Source organism: Dipteris shenzhenensis, chromosome 10 (genome assembly GCF_047967505.1).
Source record: "Dipteris shenzhenensis isolate YYH24624 ecotype China chromosome 10, Dip_SZ_1.0, whole genome shotgun sequence".
Taxonomy (NCBI): Eukaryota; Viridiplantae; Streptophyta; class Polypodiopsida; order Gleicheniales; family Dipteridaceae; genus Dipteris; species Dipteris shenzhenensis.
Genome location: NC_141605.1, coordinates 20,057,947 through 20,085,040, shown reverse-complemented (window position 1 = coordinate 20,085,040; position 27,094 = coordinate 20,057,947). Strand labels below are relative to the sequence as shown.

Below are 27,094 nucleotides of genomic sequence, written 5' to 3'. Positions count from 1 at the left end.
GAGCTTATTGGGAGCAAAGCGGTTTGGGGGGGGACTAATGATCGAGGATCGCTGAATTGGAATCCTGAACATTTGTGCTCCAGCCTACCAACAACAATGAGGCCCCCCTTCTAGGACCAGTTGATTACCATGGAACAGCAGCACCTCTCCCATTCCCTCCCCATGTCCTATGGCTGTAGCTGCAGTTCTTTTTCACGGGTGCCCCTCTCCCCCTTGAGTGGAGGCACTTTGCATTTCGCAACTTTCCTGAGGCTTCCTTTTTTCACTCCTACTTGGGAGGCACTTTGCAAACCCTCCTAATTTCTTTCCCTTTTTTATTTTCTTTTCTCTCACTCCCCCCTCCACCTTCCTCTCCTTTTTGCTCAGCAGAATTTTGTTACAATTTTGCAAAGTGTAAGCTTGGTGGTGTCCTCCATTTTGGTCTGGCTAGAGGGGCCCTCATGGCAGCTGCCTTGACTCCCCAAGCCGTTGATAAGACAAAAAAAGCAATAAAATACTAGCACTATGAATAATGTAGGGAGACACATAGGTGCACATAGTTAGCTAGTGATGGATTTTTTTTTTGGCTCCAAAGACATCTTTTCCCAAAAAAAGATGATATGATGTAGATATTTGACTATGAATAAAATGTTTGTAGGAGGTTCCTATGGGAAGTGATGAAGATGCAATATGGATGCACTCCAGAGCAATGTGCCCATGTGTGACGGGGTCGGTGGTTGAATGTCAAATGTAAAAGTTCTTTTTTTACGTGTGATAAATGGTCTTCTGTGCATGGAATGTTGTCATGTCAATATCTGTGTGGCAAATGTGTGGGCATGCATCAAAATACCTTGTTTTGAAGGATGGTTGTGTGCTAGTGAAATGTGACCCCAATTGTGTGAGCAATGGTCTTGGTGCAATGTTTTTTGAGGCAAGGTAGAAGAGTGGTAAAAGGAGGCAATGACGTGGAAAATTTACATAGAGAGGTGGCTTGCATGAGGAAGCTACAACTTTACGTCGAGCCAATGCTGCAATACGTGGGGACTTGGCTCATTATGTGGGTGGCATGAACGATTTTCCAAAAGGAGTTGACACTGCATTATAGAGGAGGAGCGCAGATTGTAGATGGGGGGAGAGAGGCTTTCCAAAAAGCAGGAGAGAAGGTGACGACTCTAGTTTTTTTTAAGAAGAGAAGGAGGTGTGCGCTGATTGCACGTCGCTGGTGATCTATGCTGCTTTCTGCGCTGATTGTGAGAGAGAGCTTTGCTTGCTTGAGGCGCACATACAAAGCTTGCCCCCCCCCTTCGATGGATTTCTGTCGTTGGTATTTGAAGAGCTGCTGATCGCTTGTTCTTGAGGTGAACGAGAATTTGAGGAGAAAAGCCAAAGGATTGCGCAGGAGACTGCTCATACACTGAGGAGAGATTGCTGCTTACGTGAAGACAACGCTGATTGGGAAGTTGCCCATACGTGTGGACAAGGAAGGGTGAGGACCTGTTCGACTGAAGTCTAGAGGATCTTGGATGATCTGCAGGAGTTGTGCCTCATTCCTATCGCTTGTGGTACCACAGATGTGCATTATTCCTGTCTGACTGAGTCTTGTTCATCATGTCACTTGTGCCATCTCGGTTGAGAGTCTTCCTGGTGTCTTTGTGCTTGTTTGTGGCCTATTGAGGGTATCATCTCAAGTCATTGTAGTCCAGGTACATGCTCTGGCTTATCCACCGTCCAAGTCTCAACCACAACATAATTCCACGGTCGTGACACATGCTTCCAACATCAGAAGGCCTTGTTTGCCAAACCCCCATGAGTTGGACCGTGGTGAGTTGAAACGTGTACGGTCTTCATGATTGGCACATCAATGGTGATAGCAACTAATTCTTCGACAGGAGTTGCAGGGGTTGTCATGGGACACGATCGGTAGATGTCCTCTTGACTTAGGAGCAAATGTTTTCATCCATGACATCAGACGACGGCACCATCTCTTACCGGAAATAGGACTAAAGCTTTGGTCCCCAACAATGAGTAGGAGCGGGGGTGTTTGTATTTTAGTAGCAATAAGGGCTGCTCGTCCAAGGAATTTTTTAAAGCCTGCATCATAAAAACAATGTGAAGAAATTTGCAGGGTAAGATGGTGATGGTAACTAGACCACCTCATAGGCACAGTTAGCCCAGCTCTACGTGAGCCACTAGATAGTTGGGGCATGTTGCTTTCCTGTCACAACAATACATATTGTCGGCATGATAGGAGATTCTTCGGCATGTGTGTCCAATTATGTCCCATGAATAAGCCATTCATCTTTTGGCAACTTTCAAAGAGAGAGAGTTGAGAGATGCAATAAAGTCATGTGGCAGATGGAAGTCTCTAGGCTAGGATGGACTCATTGTAGAGTTTGTACTTGAGTATTGGGATGTCTTTCACCTACATTGCTGCATATGATCAATTATGCTTTGGGAACGTCAACAAATGCCAGCTAGTTGGAAAAAAGGGTTGGTTCTTAAAAAGGCTTGTGTGAATCTTTTGCTGACTAGAGGCCCATAACACTTATGGTAGTCATCTACAAGCTCGTTGCTAAGATGGTGGTCAACCATATCAAAGGTTTCTTGCATGGTGTGCTACATCCTGTCCAATACAGGTTCATCCCTTGTAGACATATTACAGATAATATTGCTAATGCATATTTGTGGAAAGACTATGCAAAGTATACTGAGCATGTTGCTCTCTTGTTACAAGTGGATATTGCTAAAGCACTATGCAATGGAATTTCATTCACAAACTATGCAAGCACCGGGGTTTGGAGAAAATATGCAAAGTTTACTCAGCATGAAGTTCTCTTGTTACAAGTGGATATTGCTAAAGCACTATGCAATAGAATTTCATCTCGCGGACTATGCAATCACTGGGGTTTGGAGAAAATATGCAGCACATCATTTATTGGTTGTATCATGATAGTAAAGCTACTAGCATTATCTCTTGAGATCTTACTGACGATTGGACTCACCATCGTTTAGTGCATCAAGGATGTCCTCACATTCCTTGTTATATGCAATAGCTACTCAGCCCATGCGTCATCTCAATCATCCTTTGGGGTGGATAGTTACTCGTCATCAGAGACCATAGCTTTAAAATCAGCATGTTCCAGATAACTGTTATTCACCAACAAAAGCCTTCTGCAAGGCAATCTGTCATCAAGAAAATTATGCATGGAGAGCCTCAACCAAAGAGGTGCATGATCAGAATATGTGAAGGCATGATCAACCCAAAGTTGACAAGTAAAGGCATCACAATGCTGCAGATCAACCTGATACGATCTATCCAGGCGTGCCTGATAGGAAGATTGAGCATTGTGTTGAAAGGTATAGCCTGGGAGTGTGGGCTGTGATTCCTTCCATAGATCCACCAAACGCAGCTGAACCAAAAAATCAGACCATGCCTGCTGTTCAGAAGCCATCATATGAGTGTGACCTGAAGTATTATCTCCCGGTTGAGGAGCATTGTTGAAATCACCACAGATGAATGCATAGTGTCTCCACAGTTAATTGTGCATGGCATCCCAAATCAGTGCTCGACCATTGGAAGATTGAGGGACATAAACCGATGCAAATTCAAATATTTCGCCTTGAAACGGGCATTGCATTATAATCCATCTACCATGGCGATCATTGAGAGCCACAACGGGCTGAAGATCATGCCTCACCAAAAAAGCCACTCCAGAGAAAGAGTGCTCCCCAGCATAGAAAATATCATAACCAGCAAAATGTCCTATGTGACCAACAAACATGTGCTGGTTATGTTCCTGCAAAGCCACTAGGTCTGGCTGCAATTGTCTTATATACATCCACACAAGTCTCCACTTTTTATGATCACACAAACCCTGTACATTGAGTGTAACGCATTTGTATTTACAGCTATGGGATAGTTATGTACAGCAATAAACAAATTGACTATGTCTGCATCTCCATCTCAATATCTGGACCTCTGCCCTGAGAAGAGGAATCAGCATGAGGGGAGCAATATCGCAATAACATCCTCTTCTGGAAGAGGGTACGATTGGCAGTGACTGCAGCCCAAGTCAAACCAATGCTAGAGTTTTCAACTGGTGTCTTGGCCTGTGAAGATGCACTATTCCAAGTCCTGGATGGCAGAGGTCTCCCAGGAGAGAGAACTTTGCGAGGAGTTTGCCATCCTTTATCCAAATTTTTACCCTTCACCTGAGACGGAGAGGCCGAAGACATAGGAAGAGGAGCCGTAGCATTCGAGACAGCCGGGGCTTTACCTTTGTCTTGAACAGCAAAAAACGGTTTTACCCCTTTGTTTTTGACTACATAAGGGGCATTGGCATTCTTACTCTGAGGTGGAACCATTTCAGCTTGTACTGGCATCCTGGGAGGTCGGGAAGGGCATTGCGAAGCCATTTCAGCTTGTACTGGCATCCTGGGAGGTCGGGAAGAGCATCCTGGGAGGTCGGGAAGGGCATTGCGAAGCCATATGCCCAAATTGCTTGCATTCAAAGCAACAAATCACTTATATGCTTTCCCCTATGGTTCCGATTCCCCCTTTGGAACTCCAGGATCAATTAGAAGATTGGACTTTGACTTCCCTTGGGTACTCCTCTCCTCCTTTGAGGCTATCTCCGATTACTGTGCCTGCATTATACAAAATCCTGTTGCCTCAACCCTGGGTTTCAGAAAGGGGTAATTCTATTTGGCGAATGCATCGGCCAGTTAACTGGTCGAGAAAAAGACTACGGCAACTTTGGGCTTACAAAGTTCCACTTCGGCAACAGGTTTTTTTATGGCAAGTGCTTCTGGGAATTTTTCCATCTGGACAGTTGCTGGCCCGTAGGCACATTGCTCCTGCTCTATGTCATAGGTGTCTGATTTCTCAGGACTGTGCCTCATTTATTCTAGCATTGCCCGTCTTCTCGACAGTTTCTAGATTCTCTTCGACATAGGCTACGAGCGAGATTCCCGACTCTTCTCTTTGGGAAATTTTTCTAGCTCTTTGGTTTTCATGCACAACGACCGGAGTTTCATCTTTTCTTTATTTGGGCTCGTTATTGGACACTTTGGACTTTATGGACAGACCACAATTGTAAAGTCTTTAGTAATCCCAATTTTTCTTTATTTGCTTTTTTAAAGTGTTCTCTGCAGCAATCTTTCTTTGATTGCTTGCAGACTCGCCAGATAGATCAGGATGTATATTTGGCTTATACTGAGATCTTCAGTTGATGTATTTTCTAGCGTCTCTTTTCTGAGGTGACTATTCTTGTAATATAATCAATCAAAGCTTTCACTAATAATAATAGAAAGAGTGTGTGTGTGTGTGTGTGTGTGTGGTGGGTGTGGTCTATCGGTGTGAGAGAGAGAGAGAGAGTGAGATTCCGTGCTAGCCCTCATGCTCCCACGCTACAGCTGCTTGTTTCTCCCTCAATTTGACACCCTCAAGGTTCCTTTTGACGTCCGTTTTCTATCCGTATGCTCTGTCAGAAAAGCCGAAAAAAAAAATCATACTATCAAAAATCGTACGATTTTGTCCGTACAGTCAGAAAAATACGTACAGTCCGTACAGTTTTGTCTGTACAGTCGGGGAAGTCCGTACGATTTGCCTATCAGAATTTTTTTTTAAACTGTCAAAACCCCGTACGATTTTGTCCGTACAGTCAGAAATTTCCGTACAGTTTGTCCGTACAGTCGGGGAAGTCCGTACAGTTTGCATGTTAGTTTTTTTTTTCTTCGTACTGTCAAAAATCTGTACGATTTTGTCCGTACAGCTAGGAAAAAACCGTACAGTTTTATACCTGCTGTGCTTTCCTCCTTGTAAAGCGTTGCTGCTTCCAAGTTTTTTCCTTAACTCGAATGGCGGATTATTCCTATGAGAAAACCTTTCACAAAGACAAGTCGGTTTCCAACAAGAAACAACAACAGGTGATGGATTCAGATGATTCCCTTCATGACTGTGCTGAGGCTCAGCTTGTTTATGAGGTTATGCATGAAGGGTTTGAAGACACCCGTAAAGGTTGGAAAGATCCACTTCCCACCACTGGCATTATGGTGGAAGTGGATGATATATTTGATCCAATTAAGGAGTATGCAAAGCATGCCATTATAATTTTCTTCCCAGGACGGATGCCTGCTGCTACAGATGTTGGGAATTGGTTGACTCGAACCCTGGGTGGTTCTTATGTCCAAAAAGTTCATTATGCAGCAAGGGGCTTTTTTGAGATCATCATGGCTGATGAGGAGCACCGTCAGATTTTGCTGGAGCACTCTCCTCTTTTCCATGGCCAACAGATGGTCCATGTTCTGCCCTAGTCTCCCACCCGAGATTATCAAGCATTGATTCGGCATCATTGCCCTGTTTGGGTAGAAGTTGTGGATTTTCCTCGATGCTTGTCTTCTCTTCTACCTAAAATTGCAGCTTCCCTCGGTAAGGTGGTATGTCCACCGCGACCCAATGGAAATTTGAATCGCTTTTGCATTTTGTGGGATACCGATCATCCCACTCCAGCTTCATACTCGGTTACTGTGAATAATGTTTCCATGGGGAGTGCCTTTTACAAGCTCAAGTGGGGGCTGTTTGCAGGTGCTTGCTTTGAATGCAAGCAATTTGGGCACATGGCTTCACAATGCCCTTCCCGAGCTCCACAGATGCCAGTGCAAGCTGAAATGGTTCAGCCTTTGAATAAGAATGCAAATGCCTCTTCTGTGGTAAAAAACAAAGGGGTCAAACAGTTTTTCTTTGTTCAAGACAAAGGCAAAGCCCTGGCTGTCTCACATGGTAATGCTTCTTTTCCTGTGCCTTTGTCCTCTCCACCTCAGGGGAAGAGGGAAATTTTTTTGACTGATGGATGGCAAACTCCTCGCAAAGTGATCTCCCCCAAGCGACCTTTGCCTTCTCGGACTTGGAGTGGTGCATCCTCTCATGGGAAAACACCTGCTGAAAACTCTGATGTTGGCTTGCCCTGGGCTGCTGTGACTACAAATCGGACCTTGTTTCCTGAAGAAGAAGTTGCTGCACTTTTGTCCTCTCCTCAGGCTGATGCTTCATCCCAGGGCAGAGGCCCGGACATTGAGGTGGAAATGCAAACGTAGACAGCCCGTTAGTTGCTGTACATACCTGTCCCATAACTGTAAATATGCTTGATCATCTGAAGTGTGTTACTCTCAATGTACAGGGAATGTGTGATGGTCGCAAATGGAAACTGGTCTGGATGTATATCAGGCAATTGCAGCCTTATATAATTGTTTTGCGAGAGCATAATCAGCATATGTATGCTGGTCAAATAAGCCATTTTGCTGGTTATGATATCTTCTATGCTGGAGAGCACTCCTTTTCTGGTGTGGCTTTTTTGGTAAAGCACAACCTTCAACCTGTTGTGGCTCTCAATGATTGCCATGGTAGATGGATTATTGTTCAATGCCTTGTTCAAGGGGAAATTTTTGAATTTGCATCGGTTTATGCCCCCCAGTCTTCTCGTGATAGAGCTTTGATCTAGGCTGCCATGCATACTTATCCATGGCGACAACATGCCTTCATTTGTGGTGACTTTAATAATGCCCCTCAATCGGGTGACAACACCTCAGGCCACACTCATATGTTGGCTTCTGAAACACAGGCATGGTCTGATTTTTTACTTCAGTTGCGCCTGGTTGATCTCTTGAAGGAATTGCAGCCCATGCTTCCGGGATACCTTTCAGCATAATGCTCAATCTTCTTATCGGGCACGCTTGGACAGATGGTATCAGATTGTGATCCACAGCATTGTGATGCCTTTACTTGTCAAATTTGGGTTAACCATGGTTTCACACATTCGGATCATGCTCCTCTTTGGTTGAGGCTTTCCTTACATGAATTTCCCACTGATAGATTGCCTTGCCGAAGGCTTTTGCTGATTAATAATAGTTATCTGGAGCATGCTGACTTCAAAGCCTTGGTCTCTGATGCTATTCAGCCTCTCTCTTGTCAGATACGCATTGGTTTGGATTATGCCTGGCAGGCTTTTGTTGCTCGGATGCAAGCAGTTATTCGAGATTATGGCAAATCCTATATGCAAGCCACAAGGGAGACTGTAGCACATGCCAAATTTACATGTCAGAGTTGACTGAGCTTGCTCATCTTCGCCCTTTGTCTTCAGAGGAAAGCATGCTCTTACGTCAGGCTCAATTATCTCTTCAATCTAACGATCGCAGAAAGCTTGCTAAATGGGAAACTCGATCCAAACAACGGGCATTTTTGGATAAAGGCTGCTCTTCCAAGCAATTTTTTAAGAGTTTACACTACAAAATACAGGCTGCTAATATCTGTCGGATCCGAATGCCTGCTGATGGTTCTTGGTCAACATCTCGTTTAGAGCTTGCTGATTTATGTGTGCAGCACTTCTCCACTCATTTTGGGCATCTGGATACTCTTTCTCCTCGGGTCGTGTCTGCACGTCAGCTTCTCTTGCAGCATATTCATCCAATTCTGTCTGATGCTCAGGCTTTGGAACTTGAACACCCCTTCACTGAAAGGGAATTGTCTGATGCACTGAGATCCTATGGCAGATGGAAATCTCCAGGATGGGATGGTCTCATTGTTGAATTTTTTCTTGCATTCTGGGATCTTCTTAAATTCACCTTGCTGCAAATGGTAAATACATCATGGCAAAATCAGCAGATGCCTTTGTCATGGAAAAAGGGTCTTCTCAAGCTGATTCCAAAAAAGCAGCTATGTGATTCACTGGGTGATTGGAGGCCAATCACGCTCATGCCAGTCATTTACAAGATCATTGCCAAAATGGTGGTCGATCGGATTAAAGGTTATTTGCATGATGGGTTGCATCCCTCCCAATATGGCTTTGTTCCACGTCGCCATATCACAGATAATGCTTATATTGGGATTGAATATGCCAAATACACGCAACAGGCTGTTCTACTCTTGCAGGTAGATATTGCAAAAGCCTTTGACACAGTTCACTGGGATTTCATCTCGCAAACTATGCGAGCTTTGGGGTTTGGACAAAAAATGCAGCAGGTTATTTACTCGCTTTACAGAGATAGCAATGCGGCTTGCATTATCTCTGGGGATATCTCTGATGAGTGGACTCTTCGTTGTTCGGTCCGCCAGGGATGCCCTCTCAGTGCTTTACTGTATGCCATTGCTACTCATCCTATGCTGCAATATATTGATCATCTTGTGGCTACAGGATCACTTCATGGCTTGGAATTGGATGCTAATTGCAGCATGGTTGCTCAAGCTTAAGCTGATGATTCTTTCTTTACCCCGAAGAATACGCCCCTTGATCTTGGTGCCTTGATGCAGGCCCTCTCTATTTATGGTTTGGCAGCTGGTCTTCATGTTCATTTTCAGAAGTCTAAGCTGCTCCCTTTGCATTCCAAAGACTAGCATAGTCTATTATTGTTATGCTCTAGCCGAGATAGTATGACCTCGGATAGATCGGTGGGCATTTTCTCTTAGATGACCAACTTTTGTAATAGTTAATGTGCGTAATTAAATGGTCAAGAGAAGTAACTGCCAAGGTCCTAGGTGAGGGCGTAATGGCATTGACTAGGTAGTTCTAATAGGGCTAGGGCCTAGGTGCATCTAAATGTGCAAATTGCCAAGGGGCAATTGTTTTTAAAGGAACTCCAAGAGAGGGGTGAAAAAAGGATGCATCTAAGTAAGGGCCTAAAATGAAGACATGTGGCCAGGAACTATCTAGGGAATTGTGGGTCTCAGGGATAAGGATGAAGGAATTAACGATGAAAAAAATGAATGATTACGCATCAAGTCCCTGAGAGTTGGCTGGGAGGAAAGAAAAGAAAGCCATCGCCCATGAGTAAGAAGACTGTGACAGTAAGGCCGTTTTATCGCCTGAGTAACGACGAATAGGAAGTAGACGCTGACATTTGGTATCAGAGCTGAGGTTAAGAAGAGAAGGGAAGGCTGCGTAATCAGACCAGCGTCGATAGCGAACGTGTTCACGTTGTGGTACGGAGGCGAAGGATTGTCACAGCCACCCGTCGAATCTTTGGTTTCGAAGATCGATTAACGAAAACTTTAGCAGAAAAGGGGCCACGGGTGAGGAACATGACGTAACATTGAGTTGCAGAGAGCGAGTCTCGGCGGGCGATCCTAGCAAGAGAGCGGGATAGCGGAGTAGGAAGCGATGATAAAGTATTGTTCGACGGACAATAGACGATCGGTGTAGGTGAGGCGTAGAGTTCGACGCAGAGATTATAACGCTGAAGGAGCCTATTGTCGCAGTAAATTGGCAAAGTCACAAAGCGAGGCTTCCAGGCGTACCAGAAATCAGGAACACTTACACCCATCGCCGTGGTAAAGGATGCGATGGTTAAATCAAAGAGAGGAGCTTGAGGAAGAGCGTTGAAAATTCCGCTACGAAATGAGCTTCGCCGGCACACGTTCCAGCTAAGCTTTACAGTTTGCAGTAGATTGACAGACCGAATATACAACAGGGCAGAGTCTTTTTTTTTGCGAGCTTCAAGGATATCCAGGGGGCATCTTTTTCCCTTTAGGATATATATTTCAAGTTTTCAGTTTGCAGTAGTTTGTTCCTGTACAGGAAGGGATTTTGAAGTGCTGTACTGTTGGAGTTTCGCATAAGAGGAGAAGAAAGAAATTTATTGAAAAAAAAAAAAAAAAACCTTTTTTTTATTTCCCTTTCCAACAAATGGAAGCAGAAGGACAGAATTCAAGGATGAATCCTAGTGAGTCTAGAGTACAATCTACCCAACAGATGTCACATCAGGCAGCACCTACATTGATTGGTAGGATTTCAATATTAGAGGATGCTTTACAGCAGATTATGAACCAGCAGCTTCAAGTGAATGCTGGTCAAAATGAGATTAGGGAGATGGTGCAAGCTTTGTCGGCTAGACCGTCTAGGATTGATAAGGGCAAAGCTCTAGCAGAGCCAGAGCCTAGTGTACATTCCTTAGAGCGCGCAAGGGTCAAGGTGCCTAATATCGCTAATTATAGACCGGAGAAGTACGCTGGTCGGATGACCGAGCGCAGCTCTGATGTGATCGAGGTTTGGTTGCACAAGTGGGAAGAAGCCTTCGCCATTTGTGAGATTAGATCCGATCTAAAGAAAATCCGCGAGGCCACACACCTGTTTATTGAGGCAGCGGACAGATGGTGGATAAAGCAACAGAAGGATCAAGTTGCTCCAACCACCTGGGAAGGGTTCAAAACTGAATTCAAGAAACACTTTCTCCCACCTGATGAAGAATCCCGAGCTTGGGATGCTTATAGAAATCTTCGTCATAGGAGTCTGTCAGTGGCGGAGTACACTGACAAATTCAGGGAATGTGTTATGAAAATAACAGACCCTCTCCCTATGTCGGTTCAGTTAAAAGACTATATCTATGGACTGAATGACAAGATCAAAATGGAAGTTCGGGCTAAATATGTGACTACACTAGATGAATCTATAGCAGTAGCCCTGAACTATGAGGATGCCAGAGGCAAATCTGGTGGATTTGTGCAGGCAGGGACTCAGTATGAGCACCCGAGGAAAGGGGGGTTTCAGAGGAAATGGGTTTCAAAGACAAGTGTCTCGCAGCCAAGTGGCCAAACCAAGCAGGTGAAGCCGGTTGAGGGACCAGTAAAAACAAGTACCACCGTTGGGGTGAAAAGGAAAATAACTCCAATGGCAGCCCGGGCTTGGTCAAAGTCCTCGTTGACCCCTGAACAAAAAGAGAAAGCTAGAAAAGAAGGATTGTGCTTCGGCTGCCTTCAGCGACATCAGTGGAAGGATTGTCCACTGAATAAAGATCGTCGCACGGCTAACATGATAATATCTGAATGCGACGTAGAAATGCAGGAGAGTCCCAGTGCGGAACATATGCAGATGCAACTGGCGGGACCTTCTCAGAGGTTAGTACCTTGTTTGTTATGTGTATCTGTTGCTAAGTTAGTGACGAGTGCACCTGATAACATCCTATCTAAGCTCGCAGCAACGGGATATACGGCCTTTAATGATACGGAGTTAATTAAAATGAAAGGGCAAGTGGCCAGTCATGATGTCATTGTGTTGTTTGACTCAACGTCAACTCACAATGTGATTAACTCCAAGCTCGTGAAGAGGCTGAAATTAAAGACAAGTCCATCTGACTATGCGTACACAGTCAGGATGGCAGATGGAAGTTCAACTGAAGTATGGGACCAAAGGGTTACCCAGTTGGAGCTTCGGATCCAGGACTATGCTGAGAAGCTTGATTTTGAAATGACCAAGCTTGCTCATGCAGATATAGCCCTGGGAATGGCGTGGCATTCTAGGAAGAATCCAGCCATTGATTGGAAAAAGCACGTATATCAATTCAAGATGAATGATGTGCTTTATGTTTTGCGAGGTGAAAAAGATATACCTCAGGGACCGTTGGTTTCCGTGATGGAATCAGAAAGGCTCAAGTAGAGTTTTTATACCTTTGCACAGCATCGGTAGAGTCGGTGGATGATTCTTCGACTAGCACTGATGTTACGCAAAGTGGTGAGATGGCCAAGCTGGCTAATCTTATAACAGAGGAGTTCTCTGAATGTTTTAGGGATGAACTACCTTATGGGTTACCTCCAGAGCGGAAAGTTCAGCATAAGATTGAACTGATCCCGGGGGCAGAACCTGTAAATAGACCTCCCTATAGGATGAGTTTTGCTGAAGAAGCAGAGGTGCGTAGGCAACTGGAAGAATACCTCAAGTTGGGGCAGATTCAACCAAGTTTCTCACCTTTTGCTTCACCAGTGATATTAAAGAGGAAAAAGGATGATACGTTTCGCCTCTGTATAGATTACAGAGCATTGAATAATATCACTGTTAAGCACAGGTATCCGATGGCTCGGATTGATGATTTGCTAGATGCATTACATGGAGCCGTGATTTTCAGCAAAATAGATCTTAAGTGCGGCTATCATCAGATCCGGATTAGAGCCGAGGATGTGCATAAAACCGCTTTCAGGAGCAGGTTTGGTCATTATGAGTTTTTGGTAATGCCCTTCGGACTTACCAATGCTCCAGCGACCTTCGTCATGCTTATGAATGATTTACTACGTCCGTATATCGAAAAGTTCGTAGTACATTTTATTGACGATATCTTTATATTCAGTAAAAGTGTTACTGAGCATTGTGAACACTTAAGGATAGTGTTCAGTACTTTGAGGAAAGCCAGTCTTTATGTGAATAAAAAGAAAACTATACTGTGTATGGTTAGGCTTGAGTATTTAGGGTTCATAATTACTCCACAGGGGGTAGAAATGGATCCGAAGAAAGTGGCTGCGATACTAACTTGGCCAATCCCTCAGAGTCTGACCGCGTTGCAATCATTCTTGGGATTTGTCCAGTTTTATAGAAGGCATATCAAAGGATATTCCGGAATAGTATCGCCATTGACTGATCTGACCTCAGATAAAGTACCTTTTATTTGGGGACAGAATCAACAGGAAAGTTTTAACACCATAAAACAAGCTGTGGTCTCAGGACCGGTGTTAAAAATAGTTGATCCCCAGAAACTCCTAGAAACCGATGCAAGTGGCATTGCGGTAGGAGCAGTTCTCCTTCAAGAGGGAAGGCCAGTAGCCTTTGAAAGCAAGAAGCTTTCTCCCTCTCAAAGGAATTGGCCAACTCATGAATTGGAGTTGTATGCAGTTATCCATGCTTTGAAAACATGGAGGCATTATTTGTATGGTTCAGAGTTTTATGTGGATGTGGATCATGATACTCTGAAACATTTTTGTAAACAACCTGACTTGAGGGGCCGCCAAGCTAGGTGGGCAGAGCTCATGCAGGAGTTTAATTTGACGATTCGGTACCGAAGAGGAAAAGATAATAAGGTAGCTGATGCGTTGTCTCGCATTATGCACAACCTGAGTTTCACGGTATTAGAGAGTGCTCTAATGACCGAGATCAGAGAGACTCAGAAGGTGGATGAGTTTGTCCAGAGCTTATGGCCTAAGGCTCATGTGTTAAAACCCGGGGAAAATGAAAAGGATGACCTGGCATCCAGAAAAGGCCAAACTTATGCAAGATATACCATAAGGGATGGTATGCTAGTTAGAAATGGCAAGGTTGTAGTACCTAGTCAAAATGATCTCAGGCAGAGAGTCATTCGACAATGCCATGATAGCCCGTGTGCGGGACATCCAGGAGTCGAGAAGACGTATGATCTCGTGAAGCGAGATTTCTTTTGGCCAAAGATGAAAAAGCATATTCATGAATATGTGACACGGTGTTTCTCGTGTCAGGCAAGTAAGGCCGAGCGGGTGAAGCCACCCGGACTTTTACAGCCCTTGGAAATACCACTAAGTAAGTGGGAGAGCATTTCCATGGATTTTATTGTAGGGCTACCTGCAACACAAGGAGGGTATAATTCTATCCTTGTGGTGGTTGATCGTCTAACCAAGATGGCTCACTTCATTCCGACTAGAGAGTCTGTTAGTGCCCCGCAAGTGGCGGATTTGTTTATTAGACATATATTTCGTCTGCATGGATTACCTAGATCCATAGTGTCAGACCGAGATGTCAGATTTACCGGTCATTTTTGGACAGCGGTATTTGAGACACTAAGGACTGAGTTGGGAATGAGTAGTGGGGATCATCCTGAGACGGATGGTCAGACGGAGAGAGTCAACCAGACTTTAGAGGATATGCTGAGGGCATATGTGTCATTGAGGCAACATACGTGGGACAAGTGGTTGCCATTGTTGGAGTTTGCCTACAATGATAGGAAACATTCATCTACTGGGTTCAGTCCGTTTGAGCTGAACTATGGTTATAGACCAGCCAATCCAACTATAGTTGGAGTACCTCAGAAAGTGCCTAGTGCCGCGAACTTTGTAGTTCAGATGCGGGAGATGCTAGCACTTGCGAGAGCTAATATCCGCCAGGCTATGGATAGAGCCAAGGTGTATGCGGATGAAAGTCGCTCTATAAGAGTATTTGAAGAAGGAGAAAAAGTTTTTCTCAGAATTCCTTCGCACTCGAAGTCGTTGACTTCAGGAGAGTGTGCTAAGTTATCACCTCGATACTGTGGGCCATGGTTAATTCTAAAGAGAATAGGCAGTGTAGCCTATAAATTAGAATTGCCACAGGGGTGTAAGGTGCACCCGGTTTTTCATGTTTCGCGCTTAAAGAAATTTTTGCATACAGGTGACTCACTAATCGAAGGTGTGGTTTTGTTTCAGGAGATAGAGGATATTGCAAGGCGCAAACCAACAAGGATCCTGGACCGAGGAACAATGCAGATACGAAATCGGAAGATACCCACGGTGTTGGTTGCATGGCATGGTCAGCCTCTATCGGAAGCTACCTGGGAATCCGTATACCAGTTACGGAGAGCATTCCCAGATTTCATCATCGAGGACGCTGATGCTTGAAGAGGGAAGGAATGTTATGCTCTAGCCGAGACAGCATGACCTCGGATAGATCGGTGGGCATTTTCTCTTAGATGACCAACTTTTGTAATAGTTAATGTGCGTAATTAAATGGTCAAGAGAAGTAACTGCCAAGGTCCTAGGTGAGGGCGTAATGGCATTGACTAGGTAGTTCTAATAGGGCTAGGGCCTAGGTGCATCTAAATGTGCAAATTGCCAAGGGGCAATTGTTTTTAAAGGAACTCCAAGAGAGGGGTGAAAAAAGGATGCATCTAAGTAAGGGCCTAAAATGAAGACATGTGGCCAGGAACTATCTAGGGAATTGTGGGTCTCAGGGATAAGGATGAAGGAATTAACGATGAAAAAAATGAATGATTACGCATCAAGTCCCTGAGAGTTGGCTGGGAGGAAAGAAAAGAAAGCCATCGCCCGTGAGTAAGAAGACTGTGACAGTAAGGCCGTTTTATCGCCTGAGTAACGACGAATAGGAAGTAGACGCTGACAATTATGGCCCGGGGATATCATTCCACCCACTCAGTTTGTTCGTCATCTTGGTTACCCTTTGGGGTGGGAACTCACTCGCCGACAACAAACTGATTGGGTTTTGGCTAAGCTTTGGAAAAAGCTTGAGTATTGGAAACTGGCAACCTGGCCTTTGCACGTTCGTCTTCGAATAGTGCAGTCCATCCTTGTGGCATATATTCAATTTTACTTGCCATTGATCATGTTCACTAAGGCAGATCTTACATCTTTCATGTCTGTCTTTATGGAACTCTTCTGGCGATCCAAACATGGCAGAAAAAGTCTCAGGCTGCTTTCGATGCATCACATTTGTTCTCCCAAGATGCATGGTGGATTGAACATCACGGATATTTATGTGCATATTCTTGCCCACGGGGGGAAAATGGTGCTGCAATTTCTGCAAGGTGATCAGCCTTGGGCTCTTATGATTAGGAGTCTGGTCACTCATATCAGTATTTCTGTGTTTGGTCATTGGCAACTCGATCACTGGGATTTCTTTTTTGGCTGCACTAATGACACTTTGCCTGAATGCCCTTTTGTCTCCCGCTTGCTTCTTGACTGGAAGCATGTTCTTTCTCATCTGGAATGGAATGGACGGCAATCTTTGCTTGGGAATTCTTTGAGAGCTGAAAGCATTCACTGGTTGAAAGTCTTTCAGCCTCCCTTGGCTTTGCAGGAACCTCGACGTTCCTACTTTGTCTCGTTTAAAGGCATCACCTCGGTTGCTGATGTTATAGATGATGCTGGTACTGTGCTCCGCTTTTCTCTAGCAGCCACTACATATGGATTGGGCTCTCATTATCGTCCGTTGTAGCGACAAATTACTTCTATGCTTTCGCCCTTTGTTCCGATTCCTCCTTTGGAACTCCAGGACCGATTGGAAGATTGGACTTTGACTTCTCCAGGGTCCTTTTCTCGTCCTTTGAGGCTATCTTAGATTACTGTACCTGCATTGTATAAAATCCTTTTGCCTCAACCTTGGGTTTCAGAGAAAGGTGATTCTCTTTGGCGAATGCATCGCCCAACCAAGTGGTGGAGGAAAAGATTACAGCAACTTTGGGCCTATAAAGTACCGCTTCAGCAACAGGTTTTCTTTTGGCGAGTTCTTTTGGGAGTGTTTCCATCTAAACAACTATTAGCTCATCGACACATTGCTCCTGTACTTTGCCATAGACGTTCTGCTTCTTCGGAGACTGTGCCTCACTTGTTTTGGCATTGTCTGTGCTCTCGTGAGTTTTTTGATCTGCTTCGACAGCACCTACGAGCGAGATTCCCATCTGTTCCATTTGGGAAGTTCTTATGGCTATTTGGGTTTCATCCATCCAGACCGGAGTTTCATCTTTTCTTCGTTTGGGTTCGCTACTGGGCACTATGGACTTTATGGACATACAGGAATTGTAAAGTCTTTGATGATCCTACTTTCTCTCTGTTTGGCTTTTTTAGGCGTTCTCTGCAGCAATCTTTCTTTGATTGCTTGCAAACCCGCTGCATAGATCATGAGGTCTTTTTGGCATATACTGAAATTTTCAGTGGATGTAATTGTAGCACCTTTTTTTTGAGGTTGCTACTCATACAATATAATCAATCAAAGATTTCACCAAGAAAAGAAAGTGTGTGTGTGTGTGTGTGTGTGTCTTACACTGAGATTTTCAGTTGATGTATTTTTTGCTACCTCGTTTTGAGGTTGCTACTCTTGTAATATAATCAATCAAAGGTTTTCACTTTTTTTTTAAAAAGTGTGTCTTATACTGAGATCTTCCCGTAAGTGTGTGTGTGTCTCCAAGTGGCAATGCCAAGTGGTGGCGCAAAAGATTGTGGCAGCTTTGGAGCTGCAAACTTCCTCTTTGGCAACAAGTCTTTTTATGGCGAGTGATGCTTGGAGTTATTCCATTGGGACAACTCCTGGCACAAAGACATATTGCTCCTGCTGTTTATCATAGATGCCGGGCCCCACGAGAATCCTTGCTTCATCTTTTCTGGCAATGCCCTATGACTCATGATTTTCTCCCATTCCTACAGAACCATCTCCGAGCTTGATTTTCTAATGCTTGCTTTAGCAAGCTGTTTTGGCTTTTCGGGATCTATCCACGGAGACCGGCACTTAATATTTTCTTCACTTGTCTATGGACTCTATGGAAAGACAGAAATCATAGAGTTTTAGAGATCCGACTTTTCCCAAGATTCACTACATCCGGACGTCGCTCACGCAATCTTTCTATGATTGTCTGTGTGTTCAACATATAGATTCCAATGTTTACATGTCCTATATTGAGATTTTCTGATGCTGTAATTGCAAGTTGCCTTTTTGGGAACTGCCTCTTGTAATATAAATTTCCATGGATTTCATCCCAACAAACAAGAGGGCACAGTTTGTGTGCCCGACAGCAGTGCCCCCTTTTCTATGATCCTCTTGGTGGACATCCATCCAGTTGCATCACCAAAGCAGCTTGCTTTGGGTGATAATTCGCTGGAGATGCACAGAGAAAGCCAAGAGAGGTGCGCATGGGTGCCACATAACTCCTAGAAGACTGAAGAGGACTCACCTTGGAGCTGAATCAAAACCCATGCCATGGCTACAAGTGTCTCACAATCCGAATTCAAAGGGCAAAGCAAATCGTTGCTATAGCTCTGCCCTAACGGGCAGTGCTAACAAAATTTGTGTGTGTGTATCATATAGATATACATATGCATACACTTAGATGTGTAGATATGTACATACATGTACATATAACAGCCTGTCTATGTGTATGTATTAATCCCACTTTCGTGTGATTTAATATCGAAAATACCATTAAGGACAAATTTCTGACGCTTTCATTCATCGTTTCTACTTCATTCTGAACGATAAATATATCACCTGGCTGAATTGGTTGTGTGGTGGGAGAATTCCATCTCCATGACTGTTGTAGAACTTGAAAAGTTTATCCCTGCATGAGCGAGGGGAAAACATGCATCATGCAGCCATTCCCAAAACAATACCTTATTGACTGAGCAATTGCACAAATGGAAGCGGGGGGCGGGGGCGGGAGGGGTGAATGACTCTACGCAGAGCTTATTGCTTGTTGGATTAAACCTTAACTTGTGATGTTTTTTCCATGAATCACAGTAACGTCCGTTATTTATAAATTTCCTTCGCTACGATGAAAGCATAACCCCACCTATACAAGGTGCCCTCAAGCCGAACAGAAAGATTGAATAATGCTAAGCCCTCATCTTCCAATTTTTTTCTCGACCAATGTCTTAACCTTTCCTTCACCGTCTGCATTTCTTCAGTCTGAACGTAGACAGGAACAGGAATAATAGGTGAATTCAATTAGAATAGAATTGTGGACAGCCTCAAATGCCATTCAAACACAGAACGTCGACTCCTCTCTCACCAGCTCAGCTTGAAGAGCGCTGGCAAATCGACTTTGATACCGTGCCAACGCCTGCCGCTTTAACTGTTGCTTCCGAGAGCGTTGCCGCGTTGATTTTCGTTCCTTGTCGTCAATGATCTCAGTATTGGATTGTTCACCCATGCAACGGATGCTGGATTTCTTGCAGGCAAGGGACAGTTGGATATGCTCTGCCCGCGGAGACACAGTAGATAAGGGCGAGAGAGGTGTGAAGAATGGGTTGTGGTGCAGCAGGGCATGGCGATTAGCAGACGAAGCAGCAGCAGCAGCAGCTGAGGCTGCTGCCATTGCAGCAGAATGCGTCTGCGTGAAAGCATTAGAGAAGCAGGATGCAAGGCACATCGGCTACTGGAAAGAGATTTATGTAGCAAGTTTTGCTTGGAATGATTTTGTTTAATCTTTGATTTGGAATCGAACAAGTCAAAGGCTCAGTGATCTACGAGCAGGATCAATCATCAGAGACGTACGGACATCCAAAATGTACAACAGACGTACGGATATCCAAATCTATCATAATCATATGCTTTTTAAATTTTTATTTTTTTTTCCCCCGGAAAAAAGATGACCCATATTAACAATTGTTACTTTCTTCCAAGGAACTAGTTTTCACAGCAAAACCTTCTTCTCCACCAATCACAAAACTTGAGAATTTGCAGATTATTTAGCTAGCAAATATCACTAAGTTTTTTTTCTCTCCAAACTCTCTTCTTTTCTTTTTCCCGTAAGAACGAGCTTAGTATTATATTAATAAGAATAAAGAATTACGTTTTTAGCCATTTGGCTAAAATAGCAAACCCTATGACCGTTGGAGAATAGAATTGGAGTGTTGAGAGAAAACCTGCAAACTATAATATATAATGGAATCATGGATGGACTTGTGCGTTTTTCATTTTGACCTCTAAAAAGCATTTTCACAATTTTGTAAAATTTTAGGCAATTTAGTTCCAGTTTGGCTTTAAAAGCTGCAAATTCTCAAGAAAACCTTGAAAACTTTGAAACCGCCAAGTTTCATGATTGTTAAGAAAAATGCTTTTTGTGAACACTCCTAAATTTCCAAGCAGATTCTACAAAATCGGGAAAATATTTGTACATGTGAAAATGAAAACGTTGCAGGTTCTTTGTATATAGTTTATAGGGATTCTGTGAACACTAGATGGAACAACCAAAGAGGGTAAATTTTAGTTTGAGATTTGGAAGGATGAGATGTAATGGTGACTTACCCAAAGTCATCATAATTCGCCTTTAGTGAGAGAAAAAGGGATTGTGAGGGAGGGACTACTTTCCCATTTTGAAAATGGCTTGATCATACACCAGGGATTAAATCTCCCGTGACCCTGGAAGTTAGTACTTTACATGATGGCCTCGACTGTTAAAAGTTTAAGATGGGGAAGAGTAATAAACAAGTGCCACCTCACTTTCCAAATCCTTAAAGCAACTAGTTAAGTGTGGGAGGTTGTACAAAATTAGTTGTGAACTCATTGATTGACAAAGACCCATTGTACGCTTATAAGATCACAGTTCTGCAATAGAAGGAGTGCTTATTTGATGGAAGAGATCTCTCCTTCATTGACTTGTAGCACGTATGTATAACAAAAGCATTGTGAGTATGTGGATGCATGAGCACAAGTACATTCACTTACATAAGTGCCAGTGTCTAGTCCTAGATACATATGTATGTGTCACTATGCGTATTAACATCGCACTGTGGAGGAGTATATGCATGGAGCTATGCATGCATGCTCATGCCTAAAGTATGCATTACCAGAAGTATAGGTGTATGCTCCTAGATACATATGCATGTGTCACTATGTGTATTAATATATGCATTTAGAAGGTTATATGCATGGAATTATGTATATATTAAGATAAGTGTAGGTGTATGCTCCTAAATACATATGCATGTGTAAGTGTATGCCCTTACATACATATGCATGTGTCACTATGTATATTAACATATGCATTAAGAAGGAATACATATGTGTAATTATGCATGCGTGCATGCTTGGATACATAATCACACAAGAGAAGTAATTATGTATATTTGATCATTGGTATCAATGTCTCTATGCATAAGGGTATAACTACATGTATGCAATCGTGAGTTTATGCACGTGACCATAAAATAAAAGCACCTTCACTCTTATCTATGTCTACTTACACACATGGGACAATGTACATCTCACTACTGTATAATGCTTTGACTCAATGGTCCCCCTAGTTCAAAGAAGCACATTTAAATGTGGCCCATCTTTGCACCTATTTTTCAATCCAACAATTGATTGGTTGCTTGTTTGCTTCAATTTTGGTGCTAAGATCAATGTTCTTCTTCATCATAGAGCCTTTCAATTCTCGCTTGTGGGTGAAATGTTCACTTTTTTTATAGATATCATTTTAGAAGAGTCAATTTAATGGTTTCATGTAATTGGAATTAGTTGCATAGGCTAGCGTGTAGGCAGAATGCATCAACCCCATCCACATGTGGATCATGTGTATAGCAATAATGGTCATTGTACATTGTGTGGCTCTTGTGTTTCATTGTCTGATGTATCCTTGCTCTACGAGTCCTCATCTCTCCATGTTATCTTGCTAACATGGTTTTAGAGCCTTCCTTATTCCACTCTGTTGTTACAGAATGACTCAACATTAGAGCCGTCCTTATTCCACCATGTTGTTACATAATGCCTCAACCATAAATTATTAAGTATATTTTAAAGTAGTGTAAAGTGTTCCACCATGTCGTCGCAGAATGACTCAAACATAAATTATAAAGTATAACTTAAAGTAATGAAACTTATCATGGACAACTAATGAAACTTGAGGACATGTGTATTAATAAGAAACAATTGATTATAAAGTATAAAGTATACCTTAAAGTAATGAAAGTTATCATGGACAACTAGTAAAACTTGAGGATGTGTACTAATTCTAAATTTTTAAGTATACCTTAAAGTCATGAAAGTTATCATGGACAACTAATGAAACTCGAGGAAATGTGTGCTAATAAGATACTAACACATGTGTGGTTCGAGAATGTTATGCTGTGGGTGGCGAGAATGTGTACAGATTTGATGACAAAGAATTGATGGCTCGATAGACCCACAGGGCAAGAATGAATGCACTTGAGTGGACGCAGTCTAATTATCTAATAGAGTCATTCACAAACTCAAGTGGGCTCACTCAAAAGGTGAATGCTTCTCTAAAATTGAGTGGATGCACTCGAAAATCAAGAACAGTCATACATCACAATAAGTGGATGCACCATGGCCAATAGAGGGCCATGCAAAAATATTTAATTACACCAACAAAAGGCCCCTAAAAGGGGCATTAAACAAATACAGTATTCCAAGGTGAGGTGTGTCCCATGAGAACACAATATGGTTTGTATATGGAACAATTCATGGAGAGTTAGAAAACAAAACTAAAATTAGAGGTTAAAATAAAGAGATACAAGCATTTTTTGCAAAATATGCTAAGACTTGAGGGGACACAAAAAGAGTACTTGAGGTTGCGTTCACACCACCTGGACCCCCGATGTGCAACAGGGGCATTCGGCAAAGTTGGAATAAGTTGAGGTTGGGCACCATAAGGGAAGGGTGTCTAGAACATTGCCCCCTTCCCAGGCACCCGGCACCCGCCCAAGGGCTTGTCACCCTTAGTTGCACCAATCGGAGGCCTTGGCTGGCTTTAATAGCCAATAAACCATGTTGTGTCAAGAGCTACTACGAGGTTGTTGTGAACACCATTCCTTGGCCAAATCCTCTGTTACATATCCTTGGCCACTGGTTGGTGTGAACCCAGCCTGAAAGGACTCAAAAAAAATTTTTAAGAGCCCGTTAAATCCAAAGTTAAAAGATGATCCTTAGATTCCATTATTAAAAAGAGACTCTTAGATCAAGAGACTAAAAGAGAACAAGAAGGGAAACCTTAGATATAGAACTAGATCAAGGGGAAACAAGATCAAGAAACTAAGTTCATCAACTTTGGTCACATGGAAAACCATGGATTTACCAAAAACTATGCTCCACCAAAATTGTGGTTTCTCAAACCTCTCGGTTGCAAAAACCATGTTACACCAATACCACAGATTTCAAACAAGATTTCACCTAATATCATGGACTTAAACAATGTTTCAAAACCATGAGTTACTCAATTAGGATCTCGAAGACAAACCCAGTTCACATGATGGCCTACGTAAACTTGAGGCACCACCTCTCACTCCATGTGCTCCTTCTACTAATTTGCCCTTCTTCTCTCCCTCTTTGTGCCCCCTCCTACATGCTCACGCTCCTATTCCCACACCTTCATGAGGTTTTCACAACCTCTTCTTTGAGTAGAAGCTTCTTCTTCTCGCATGTGGCTTTCACCTCATATGTTGCCCAGAAGTTTGAAGGTACTCCTCTCTCATCCCCCCCCCGTCTCTCTCTCTAGATGGATATAGTAGGATGAGGGGGAGAGAGTAGTATCTTAGATACTTTATATCTATAGAGTTTTTCTCTTCATTCCATTTCTACCCCTATTTAAAATAGAGTTGTTTCCAAGTATTGTCTTTTGATGAGGCTCCATCACCTATAGATGTATTGGTTTTGGTCTCATAGGCCACTTTGGCCTCTTGTAGACACTAATATACGTCTCTCTCTCTCTCTCTCTCTCTCTCTCTCTCTCTTGTTGTAGAAGAATCTTGGCACATAAGGCTTGGCAAGAGTGAAGCCTTGCCTCTTTTGATGGAGATGATGCAAACTGGAATTTTTTGTGACCTTGATTGAGGACAGTTCTTTGTGTATCACTTTGCAAATAATTCATTTATTGGGCCCCAAATATGTGCAACACTATTGTGTATTAAGTGAGAACTAACCTTATACGTACCTATCAAAATTACCATGGACCTACGTGTGGATGCATATCTTGGTGGTGCATTATTTGTGGATTATATCTTTGTTTATATACTATATAGTTTATGCATTATATTGTTTTATATGTAGGTATATATATATATGTCATATCTGAATTATTATTTTCTTGTTATCTGTAGTTAAACTTTGCATAATATATTTTTTGTATTTTCTTGTAAAAGATTTAATTTGCGTTATATTTTTGTATATTGGTACAAAGTTAATTTGCTCTTATATATATATATGTGTGTGTGTGTGTGTGTGTGTGTGTGTGTGTGTGTGTGTGTGTGTGTGTGTGTATGTATATGTATATGTACACACACACACACACACATTTTCTACACTCTTACACGTAGTCATGTGGTTACTAACATCTAGACATTCACATTATCCCCACTTTTCCCTTCCCCCCCCCCCCCCCCTCCACTTACTTCTCTTGTCTCTGCAAACCCCCCCAATTAATCTCTGCCCTAACTTTCATTTCCTTTTTTAATAAACTCCTCCCCTAGTTTTTTCTCCTGGTTTTCACTATTATTGTTCCTTTGGTAACTAATCTACCTAAAGATTACCCCCTCTAATTTAACGTGCCTAGCTAAACCCAAAAAAAAACCCCTCCACTAGATACTCCCTAAACAAACCCCCAAAAAAACCCACTAGGCCGACTCGACTATCCCCGACTAGCTGTCCCGACCCCTTGTCTTGACTCAAGTCCCCTAGCCTATATAAGGAGCTCGTACGCTAAGCCTAGCCTCACTGTGCCTACTTTGCATAGTGCCTTCCTATCTTCTTCCACCTGCTATGCCTACTCATCCCTATAAGGTCTCTTGAAGCTTGTAATAAAGCTTTGCTAGTCTGAAGTGCTGCTACCTTGCCTGAAGCTACCGTCCATAGCTAGTAAAGGGCTGCTACCTCGACTAAAGAGATTTCTGCTGCTCTTGCTCATGCGTCCACTTAGACTCTGCTGCTGCTTGTGCTTTATGTGTACTACTACTGCTCGGGCTTTGTGTGCTGCTGGTACTTCCACTGTGCACCACTCGTATGTCTACGAGGAGATTGCGTAGGACTAGGAGGACGCCATCATGGATTCAAAGGTACACATGATGGACCTTCTCTTTTAGGCCCAACTCAGGATTATTGCATGACGGCTTAAACTCTAAAGGCTTGCATCCTCTCCTCTATGTAATAGGAAGTACTTAGAGTATACTTATGCTTCTCTGAAGAGGTCGCCTAGTAGCTGATCGGCTTGAGGTTCAGTTAAACCACATGGTCTCTACTTTGTTATGATTATATACTACTATGATTCCTTCCTTTTTCCCTGAAAAATCCTGTTATCCCTTTTAAATGATTTATAGTGGTTTTTCCCATTAGGCTTAGTGATTTGACTTATGCTCTCCTATTAAAATACTCAATTATAGGTGTAAAGCATAGTTAGTGGTTTTTTCCAATTAGGTATTCGCCCCTCCTCTTTTTATAGCATCACTCCATATCATAAAATCCCTTGGAAATTTTGTATTCAATTACTTTAATCTAATTCTACTTATAGATACCTTTATTGAGATATAGACATGTGGGTACTAATGGATATACATATATAGGTGTATATGGTTTATCTGCTTTGTTATCTTTAATTTTGCTAATATGGCTAATTTGGCTCTAAATGTTTTCTCTCTCTCTTTCTAGTCTAATCTCTCTCTCTCTCTAGAGATATATATACATATATTTTTATTTATTTATAAGACACTTATTCTCTATCATATATAACATGTGGTTGCTTTAAAATAAAAATTTACCATTATTCTAGTACATAAGTATTGAAAAGTTCCAATGTATAATGGTTGTGGTCTTAAGAAAAACAAATGTATAGGCTTTCATCCAGGTACGTGGATATGGTGGTTCTTTTGGTATGTATATGTGTCTATATTGACATGGACTACCTCTTGCTCATACATTCCCAACATTTTTTTGAATCCAAAAGGTAGGATTGTGCCTTGGTGAAAGCAATAACAAGTCGGGGTAAATAGGCATTACCTGTCTTCCCACTTAAGACTATGATGTTCTAACACTCAGTTTCTCTTGGATGGTGGCAGATAAGTGGACCTCGACCTCAGAATCTAGACTACCGGATGGATTTGACACTCTTTTACCAGTTGTACTCATGAGAATCCATATGCCAAATGTTAATAAAAGTTTTTATCCACCTTTATTTGAGCATCGCGTGCCATGTTGTTTATGGGTTTCTTTTTTTAAACACACACACACACACACACATATATTTACATAGACACACATACACACACACACACACACACACACACACACACACACACACATACGTATATCGACCATGCAGACCATCTCTGATGGTAACGATACTTTGCATGCACCTTAAAATAGGTGAGATTGAGCCACGTGCAAAGTATCATGCCCATTGGATATGTGCACGTTCAGTAAGGCACCTTGGAGCCTGTTTTTTTCCCATTGTGCATGAGACTTGGTTTAAAAAATGGTATAATGCAACTTCAGCCATGCAAACTGTATCCAATGGGCATGATACTTTATGCGAGCCTTGATATAGGTGGGATTGACACGTGTAAAGTATCATGGACATTGGATACATGCGCATTTGAATAACACAACCCGGAGGGTATTTTTTGAACCCACCATGACATATATTCTCTAGTATACTCATCACATGCTGGAACTCTAGACTTTGAATGCTAGTACACTCTATATTTGTAGTCTCTATGCCACGAAGCCGTGAAGCTTGAACTCATCTAGTCGGTAGCTCCACATTGTTACCTTGCCTTGTAGAATTTTAATTGAATAGAGCCATAAGCAGCCCACAAGCCTTCTCTAGTTGTGACCCATAGGGGGACTCGGAACTAGTGCTAGAAGGATGGGGTAGTCTTGGCAAAAATTGCCTTGCAATCACCAAACTG

General features: G+C 42.6%; 1 protein-coding gene across 1 annotated transcript in view; it reads right to left on the bottom strand.

Annotated features, from left to right (window-relative positions):
- Positions 1-19,720, bottom strand: part of LOC147897529 (uncharacterized) — a 133,890-nt gene extending 114,170 nt beyond the window's left edge. The window contains exons 1-3 of the mRNA XM_087380040.1: positions 19,249-19,720; positions 19,030-19,145; positions 18,729-18,798 (exon numbers count right to left, since the gene is read on the bottom strand). Coding sequence (XP_087236166.1) covers positions 18,729-18,798; positions 19,030-19,145; positions 19,249-19,608 — 546 coding nt within the window. The 5' untranslated portion in view covers positions 19,609-19,720. The remainder of the gene's footprint in view (positions 1-18,728; positions 18,799-19,029; positions 19,146-19,248) is intronic.
- Positions 19,721-27,094: the final 7,374 nt, after the last annotated feature.